Below are 9149 nucleotides of genomic sequence, written 5' to 3' on the forward strand. Positions count from 1 at the left end.
TGCAGATATCCCCCAAATGTCAGGACAGTACAGATATCCCCCAAATGTCAGGACGGTACAGATATCCCTCAAATGTCAGGATAGTACAGATATCCCCCAAATGTCAGGACGGTACAGATATCCCCCAAATGACCCCTTTTTGCAGAGTAGACAGTCTGATGTACTTCATAAGAGGCATGGCGAGTTTTTTGAAGTTGTATTTTTTTTGTCATAATTTTTCGGAAAATTAAAAAATTGAAAAAATTATTTTCACATTTTTTTTTTTTACATACTGTCACCAGTGCAGTACAGCGTCATCATATAACTGGAATGGCAGTGATCAGGGACACTGACTGGTGACAGTATGAAAAAAAAAAAAAAAATTATTTATTTTTTTTTATTATTTTTAATTTTGTATTACATTTTCTTTCTTTTTTTTAAGATTTTTTTTCATAGGTCACGTTGACCAAAGTAGTACAATGTTACCATAGTAACATTATACTACTTTGGGGAAATAATCAGTATTTTTTTTTTTTTTTTTTACACAATTTGCTTATAGCAAAGAATTACTTTGCTATAAGCAAGCATTTACCTGAATGACATTGATTCATTCAGGGCTTTTTTTTTTGTGCTTAGCTGTGATTTGGCCACGGTTAATAACATGACACAGCTGGGCTGTGATTGGCCCAGCTTGTGCATGTGATCGCTGTTACCATTCACAGCTAGGCACACTAGTATACAATGGATGGCATGAATAAAGCCATCCATTGTATACAACTGTCATGTGACCTGCTGTAATTGGTCACAGCAGGTCACATGGTACCGGCAACGGGGCTGGTACTGAGATCTGTCATCGGCCGTGTCCGAAGTACATGGCCGGCAACAGATTGTGCCACTCCGCGGCTCTGCAGGCACGCAAACTGCGCATGCCCGGGAGGACGCCATATGGCGTCCACCCGGAACACTGAAGGATTTTGCCGGGCGGCTAATGGTTAAATACAGTCATGACGTCACAAGGGGGCGGGGTCACAGCTGTGGTCAGGTGCATTGCTTTGGCCAATCACAATGCACTGTCAGGGCAAAGTGCATTGTGGGGAGCGGTGAGTGAGTAGCCCGCCGAACACCCTTACCGTTCGAATGGTCAATGTTCAAGTCGAAAGTATGTTCAACTCAAACATAAAGCCCATCACTATTGCTGAGTGGTCTTCAGCTAGTTTCTGCTTTACCCATGCTCTGACCAGTGACGGAACTACCAGGGTCGCAAAGGTCTCACTTGCGACCGGGCCCATTTCTGATACATAAATGACCAACATTCAAGTCAAATGTACGTTCAACTCAAACATAAAGCCCATCACTATTGCTGAGTGGTCTTCAGCTAGTTCCTGCTTTACCCATGTCTTGACCAGTGGCGGAATACCAGGGTCGCAAAGGTCTCACTTGTGAATGGGCCCGTTTCGAGCACACGAATGGCCAATGTTCAAGTTGAATGTACGTTCAACTCAAACATAAAGTCCATCACTATTGCTGAGTGGTCTTCAGCTAGTTCCTGCTTTACCCATGCCCTGACCAGTGGAGTCTGCAACTGCAACTCTTCCTTCCTTTCCCTATTCAAATGTATCTGAGCTGTAGACAAATTATTTTTGTAGGGGTCTCCTGAGACTACACCGTTCTTTCAAGGGTTCCTCCAGAGTGGGAATGTTGAGAGAATCCTCGATGGTCCTGATTCCACTGATTTGAAGCAGCAGAAATAAGAGAAGAAACTAATGTGTATGACCCACCTGGGCTGACCTCTGTAGAAACGTCCTCCCCTTGAACCGTCACCATCACAAACTCCTCCATAGGCGGCTGATCTTCCACCACATACAAGTCATCTTCTTCCTCTTTAATCCTCCCATTGATGTTAATCAGTTCATCAACCTAAACCCAAAATAGCAAATGTATATGAAGCGAGACCAGAAAAAGATCATCTTGGAAGGTCCAAGCACTGAAGATATCACACATTGTTGGGTCATTTCATGTCCAAGATCCCTATTCTCATCTACCTGATGATGGTGAGGGATGGTGTGATCTTCCTGTGTGCAATTTCGGGAATACAGAGGACGGGGACCTCTCTCTGGTGGGTTTCTGGAGTAAGACGAGTCCATCACAAGATCTTTGTAGAGATCCTTGTGTCCTTCAGAAAACTCTATGACATCATCATCTTCTATCTCTTCTTCTTTAACGATAACATTGCGATCACACAGATTCCCCCTCTAAATCAAGGATTAAAAATAACATAGAGTGTAAAATACCTAACAGGCAGGTCCTAAGTTAATTCTCTGAAATGGTCACCTACCTGATGATGGTGAGGGATGGTGACATCTTCCTGTGTGGAATCCCGGGAATACAGAGGACGGGGACATCTCTCTGGTGGGTTCCCATGACTGGATCCATCTGTAGGAAACACACACACTGACTGAATCCATTGTTTCTATGTGTTTATCAGATGATGGGGGATCTAGGTGGACCCTCCGTACTGCTCTCTCCTTTCCAATAAAGTCTCTTCTTACCCAGTGATGTGAGGGGCGGCTGATTGTCCATCATGACGTCCTTGTAGAGGTCCTTGTGTCCTTCTAAATACTCCCACTCCTCCATGGAGAAATAGACAGTGACACCCTGACACCTTATAGGAACCTGACACACAGAATGATACAGTCACCATCCAGACACATCCCTTGTCTGTTACTGGAGAATGTCCCAGAATTCCCGGCACCGCTCACCTCTCCTGTCAGCAGATCAGAGATCTTCTTGGTGACTTCTAGAATCTTCTGAATGTTGTGTCTCTCAGGTTTTAGGAAGTGAAATGAAGGCACTGTGATGGTCACATGGTCACCAGACTTTACAGGAGGAAAACTCTGAAAGAACAAGGATAATATTACGAGACCTCCCAGAATCCTCCTCACCTCTCCGGTCAGGTCTGTGTATTATTACTAGAGATGAGAGTGATGTCATGTGACCTCCCAGAATCCTCCTCACCTCTCTGGTCAGGTTTGTGTGATGTCATGTGACCTCCCTGAATCCTCCTCACCTCTCTGGTCAGGTCTGTTTTATTAATAGAGATGAGTGATGTCATGTGACCTCCCAGAATCCTCCTCACCTCTCCAGTCAGGTCTGTGTTTTATTAATAGAGATGAGAGTTTAGTCATGTGACCTCCAAGAATCCTCCTCAGCTCTCCGGTCAGGTCTGTGTTTTATTAATAGAGATGAGAGTGATGTCATGTGACCTCCCAGAATCCTCCTCACCTCTCCAGTCAGCAGGTAGATGATCTCCAGGGTGAGGTTTATCATCCTCTCGGTCATGTGACTCCAGACATTGTCCATCCTCGTTGGCGTGATCTACACTGAATGTTCCACTCTACAGAAGGACGATAAGCTGAGAATGATCTGAGCTGTACTGGGGTATTATTTTTTGTAACTCCCCCATGTTGCGTAGGGGGACGCTGTGCTGTGTTCTTATCAGAGTTGGTCTGCCATCCACTAAGCATGGTGGACACTACCTATTGACGATACAATATTAGTCTCTTATGGAGATGTCTGAATATCTGAACACGCGCCTAGTGATGTCCTTCAGTACAGAAGGGAAGCTAATTGGTTTTTATGGGCAGTACAGACAGTTTTTACTACAGACACTGGTAAATGTAGCATGGAATGCAAAGGCTGGAGGTGAAGGTGGTTGGGGAATTGAGAGTGGGTGGGGGGGTGAGGGTCTGTTAGAGGATATCTACCAAATAACCTAAAGCTGAACTCCAACCAAAAATAGTAAGATAAATATTAGTTGCCCCAATCCAGAGATTTCCCCCACAGTACTTTTTCCTGCCACTAGATGTCCTCAGTCTGATGGCCAACATTATTTAGCCCACTTCCTCTTAGCCCAGGTCATCCTGCTCCCAGCCTGTGACTGCAGCAAGAAACAGCACAGTGAGGAGTTCACCTCTCTGTCACCCTACTCTCCCCTTTGATCCAATAGGCTTTCCACCAATTGGCTCCTTGTACTGCTTTTTCCTCCCACACTCCATCCCTGCTTTACCGGGACTACACGAAGCGGATACCGGGTCACATTCAGGTACTTAGGTTTGGTTCCACGTACAGGCACCACCATGGCTCCATGCCTTTTTCGCACGTTGCGTGTAGAGGAGCCTAATTATTTCAATGGGCTGCCCTACGCTCAAGAAACGCCGAAAGGAAGTCAATTCTTGGGTTTGGGGGTGTAAATAGAAAATCAGATCTTATTACCTCCTCTGCTGCCACTTCCAGCAATGTCTCCTCTCTACTTCCTCCCCATTCACCTCTCACCCGGAACTTCCTGTCCAGACCTGACAACACTTCCTGTCTTTGCATATATCAGGCCACCATCTTGTGGAAGATATAAGAACAGCAGCTGACGTTAGCCGTCCGACCTCTCCTAATGATGGTCCTCCTTACGTTACGAGTCACATCACAGCAGGGGCTGACTGACCATTTGGAAACTCGGGCACTGCCTGAGGTCAGTAGGGGGCCCCATGAGATGCCCCTGGTACCTTTTTCATAGGCTTTTTAGAGTTTGGGCAAGGACACAGGGGCCCCATGATCCCCTATTGCCCAGGGGCCCCATGAGTTGTCAGTCCGCCCCTGCATCACAGTTGAGTTTCTAGTAAAATACTCAAAATAATAAACCAAGTCTGCTAAAATTTACACAAATAGGAATAGAAACTGTACTCAAAGCTTGGATTGAATCCACAGAATTTTGGCAAATTTTTTGGAGGGAGCATAAAAGTTTTTAGGGCCTGCGTTGAGGGGCTGTTGCTCACTTGAATTCCCGTACAAGTCTAGGGGAATGAAAAACCTACTTGAAGCAGGTCAGAAGTCAACTGTGGGTCACACGGATCTGTCGATGGAGGATGAATGATCCTGAAAACGGAAAATTGAATCAAATACTTACTGTAATTTTTCCTTCCCTGGCACCAATCCATGGAAGCATACCTGAGTTCCTTCAGCACCACTGATGGGTTCAGTAGTCCTCACCACAGCTGCCATTGGCGGGAAGGTGGAAGTTTACTCACTTTCTTATACGATAGCATTTTCTTCAGCGTAGTCCAGGGGTAGGCAACCTGAGAGCAGCAGGACTACAAGTTCCATCATGCCTCTGCAAGTCAAAGCTGTAACTGTCAGTTTTGTAATCTTTGCAATGCCTCATGGGAAATGTAGTTCCACAACAGCTAGAGAGACGCAGGTTGCCTACCCCTGGCCTAGTGAAAATTATATCTTATGGCGCCGATCCAAGCTATGGATGGAAGTGAAAGGGTCCACGCCACCGGCAAGTGAGAAGAGGGGAGCACGAGTCCGAGCGATTCCAGTGTCAGCCAATACAAGTGAACGGATGGACGCTGCTCAACCGACCTCGGTAGTCCAATGTTGAGGAATGGCCTCAGCCTCCGTACTGACCACAGATGCAGTTAGCTCCAACCACCAGGGCTTGGAAACAGAGAGCTGTGACTAAGCCCCCGGTGGGCGAGGTGAAACGCATCAGGGGACGTGGCCAGTACGACAGTTGAGGCTATTTCTCAACATTGGACTGTGACTAAGCCCCCAGTTGGCAGACCAAAGTGCATCAGAGGGTGTGGCCAGTATGGCGGCTGAGGCCATTCCTCAACATTGGACTTTGGACTACCGAGGTCAGTTGAGCAGCGTCCATCCGTTCACTTCTATTGGCTGACACTGGAATCGCTCGGACTCATGCTCCCCTCTTCTCACTTGCCGTTGGGGTGGACCCTTTTCCTTCAATCTAGCTGGGGTCGGTTGAGCAACATCCATCCCTACACTTGTATTCGCTTAGGCTTCCCACCCTGGTAGCTACTTATTGATCTTCCCCATCTGTGCTGCCCCATTGGCTCCAGGAAAGAATTTTAAATGAATGCCATTGACACAAGACCGAAGACAATCCACACAGGCCCTTTACTATGAGTCCTGGAGAAAATACAGAGCTTGATGGAGGGTCTTCGTGACTGGGGTGAGGAATAACAGGCCTTACTCTGTCATGGCCACCATGCTGGTACAGTGTCTTTGGCCTTCACAAGCAGTGAGGCGGAATACAATTACTAAAAAAATAATGTGAATACTCCTCAGTATCAGATCTTTTGCTTTCAGCAGTGCTACAGTCTAATTTCATTTAATTACCAGTATTCACAAATATTTATGGGCCCCAACATTGCTAGCAAAAGAGCATGGATACCACATCAGGAACTCCTAAACATCACAGGACTCAAGTTGAAATCTCTAGTCAAAGGGACATCTCTTTTAAGGCCAATGCTACTTAAGAGATTTAAAAAGCTTGATAGAGGGACTTCATGACTGGGTTGAAGAATAACAGGACTTAATCTGTCATGGCCACCATGCTGGTACAGTGTCTTTGGCCTTTACAAGCAGTGAGGTGGATTACAATTACTAAAAAAATGTGTATAAACACTTTTACACCTCAGTATCAGCAGATCTTTGCTTTGAGCAGTACCAGTCTGCTTAATTTCATTTAATTACCAGTATTCACAAATATTTATGGGTCCCAACATTGCTAGCAGAACATCACAGGACTCAAGTTGAAATCTGTAGTTAAAAGGGAACCTCTTCTCTTTTAAGGCCAATGCTAGTTAAGAGATTTAAAAAGCTTGATGGAGGGGCTTCATGATTGGGCTAAGGAATAACAGGACTTACTCTGTCATGGCCACCATGCTGGTACAGTGTCTTTGGCCTTTACAAGCAGTGAGGTGCAATACACTTACCAGAAAAATAATGTATGCTCACACCTTTACACCTCAGTGTCAGGAACTCTTTGCTTTGAGCAGTACCACAGTCTGTTTAACTTCATTCAATTACTAGTAATCACTAATGTTTATGGGTCCCAGCATTGCTAGCAGAAGAAAACGGATACCATCATAGCACACCATATCAGGAACTTTACAGGACTCAAGTTGCAATCTCTAACTAAAAGGGACCTCTTTGCTTTGAAGGCCATTGTTTCTTAAGAGCTTGATCAAGGGACTTCATGACTGAGTTGAGGAATAACAGGACTTAATCTGTCATGGTCACCATGCTGGTACAGTGTCTTTGGCCTTCAAAAGCAGTGAGGTGGAATACAATTACTAAAAAAATAATGTATGCAGACACCTTTACACTTCAGTGTCAGGAGATCTTTGCTTTGAGCAGTACCGCAGTCTGTTTAATTTCATGTAATTACCAGTATTCACAAATATTTATGGGCCCCACTATTGCTAGCAGAAGAGAACAGATATCACCATATGAGGAACTTCTAAACGTCACAGGACTCAAGTTGAAATCTCTAGTTATAGGGACCTCTTCTCTTTTAAGGCCAATGCTTCTTAAGAGATTTAAAAAGCTTGAGGAGGAGCTTCATAACTGGGCTGAGGAATAACAGCACTTAATCTGTCATGGCCACCATGCTGGTACCATGTCTTTGGCCTTTACAAGCAGGGAGGTGAAATACAATTACCAGAAAAATAATGTATGCAGACACCTTTACACCTCAGTATCAGGAGATATTTGCTTTGAGCAGTACCAGTCTATTTATTTACCAGTATTCACAAACATTTATGGGCCCCTCCATTGCTAGCAGAAGAGACCGGATACCACTATATGAAGAACTTCTAAACATCACAAGACTCAAGTTGCAATCTTTAGTTAAAGGGACCTCTTCTCTTTTAAGACCAATGCTTCTTAAGAGATTTAAAAAGCTTGATGGAGGGGCTTCATGACTGGGTTGAGGAAGAACAGGACTTACTCTGTCATGGCCACCATGCTGCAATACAATTAGCAGAAAAATTATTTTTGCAGACACCTTTACTCCTCAGTATCAGGAGATCTTTGCTTTGAGCAGTACCACAGTCTGTTTAATTTCATTTAATTACCAGTATTCACAAATATTTATGGGCCCCACCATTGCTAGAAGAGAACAGATACCACCATATCAGGAACTTTAAACATCATAGGACTCAAGTTCCAATCTCTAATTAAAGGGATCTCTTTGCTTTGAAGGCCATTGCTTCTTAAGAGCTTTATGTGGCCAAATGAACTCAACTTTAGGTGGTGAGGGAATGTCGAAGGAGGATCTGGGTTTGAGGAACATTATTGATGAGTCCTTCAGCTCCCTAATAATTAATTTATCCTTCTCCAAAACCAAAATAATAAACACCAAAGGACCGTGTGTGATGAGGACTGGGGATTCCAAACAATCTTTAGATCAAAAAAAGCTTCCAGCTTTCACCTGTGCAAAGAGCACAGCTGCAGCAGCTGTGCTTTCTGTCACTTCCCTGACAACTCGAGGACAAGCTGATCGGGACAGAAGAGTTTCTCTCTCCCGATCAGCCTGTCCCCGTCCAGCACACACCCCCGCCCCCTAGTAAAACACTCCCCCTCACACAGATAATCCTTCCCTGAAAAATAAACTTAACCCCTTCCTCCCCAGTGCCATTAGTACAGTGTCAGTGGTTTTTTTTTGCACTAATCACTGTATTGGTGTCACTGGGGATGTCAGTGACCCCAAGTCAGTACCCCCCAATGTCAGAATGTCCGTCGCAGTCCCGCCATAAGTCACTGATCACCACCATAAGTCGCTGATCGCCGCCATTATTAGTATAAAAAAAAACTAAAAATCCGAGTATCTTTCCCGCCATTTGTAAACGCAATAACTTTCACGTAAACCAATTAATTTACACGTATTGGGTTTTTTTTTTAGCAAAGACATGTCGCAGAATGCATTTTGGCAGAAATTTATGACTAAATTTGATTTTTAATTTTTTTTTTACTGGACATGTTTTATAGCAAAAAGTCCAAAATATTGTTTTTTTCCTCAAAATTGTCAGCCTTTTTCTTTATAGCGCAAAAAATAAAAACCGCACAGGCGATCAAATACCACCGAAAGAAAGCTCAATTTGTGGGAAAAAAAAGGATGTAAATTTCATTTATGTATCGTATTGCATGACCGCGCAATTGTCCGTTAAACTACCGCAGCGCTGTATAGCAAAAAAATGGCGTAAATTGCAGTATCTATACCATAGTTTGTAGACGCTATAACTTCCACACAAAGCAATCAATATACACTTATTGGGATTTTTTTTACCAAAAACATGTAGCAGAATACATTT

General features: G+C 44.2%; 2 protein-coding genes across 2 annotated transcripts in view; one reads left to right on the forward strand and one right to left on the reverse strand.

Annotated features, from left to right (window-relative positions):
- The window catches only part of LOC149440461 (uncharacterized), a 60714-nt gene extending 56397 nt beyond the window's left edge, over positions 1-4317 (reverse strand). Inside the window, exons 1-3 of the mRNA XM_089658515.1 lie at positions 4252-4317; positions 3262-3373; positions 2739-2873 (exon numbers count right to left, since the gene is read on the reverse strand). Of these exons, the coding sequence (XP_089514641.1) occupies positions 2739-2873; positions 3262-3339 (213 nt within the window). The 5' untranslated portion in view covers positions 3340-3373; positions 4252-4317. The remainder of the gene's footprint in view (positions 1-2738; positions 2874-3261; positions 3374-4251) is intronic.
- LOC149440459 (uncharacterized) overlaps positions 1-9149 on the forward strand; it is a 200408-nt gene that overhangs the window by 70177 nt on the left and 121082 nt on the right. The window lies entirely within an intron of this gene.

This window comes from Staurois parvus, unplaced genomic scaffold (assembly GCF_062004578.1).
Source record: "Staurois parvus isolate SC_StPar_1 unplaced genomic scaffold, SC_StPar_1.0 ptg001079l, whole genome shotgun sequence".
In the NCBI taxonomy this organism is placed as follows: Eukaryota; Metazoa; Chordata; class Amphibia; order Anura; family Ranidae; genus Staurois; species Staurois parvus.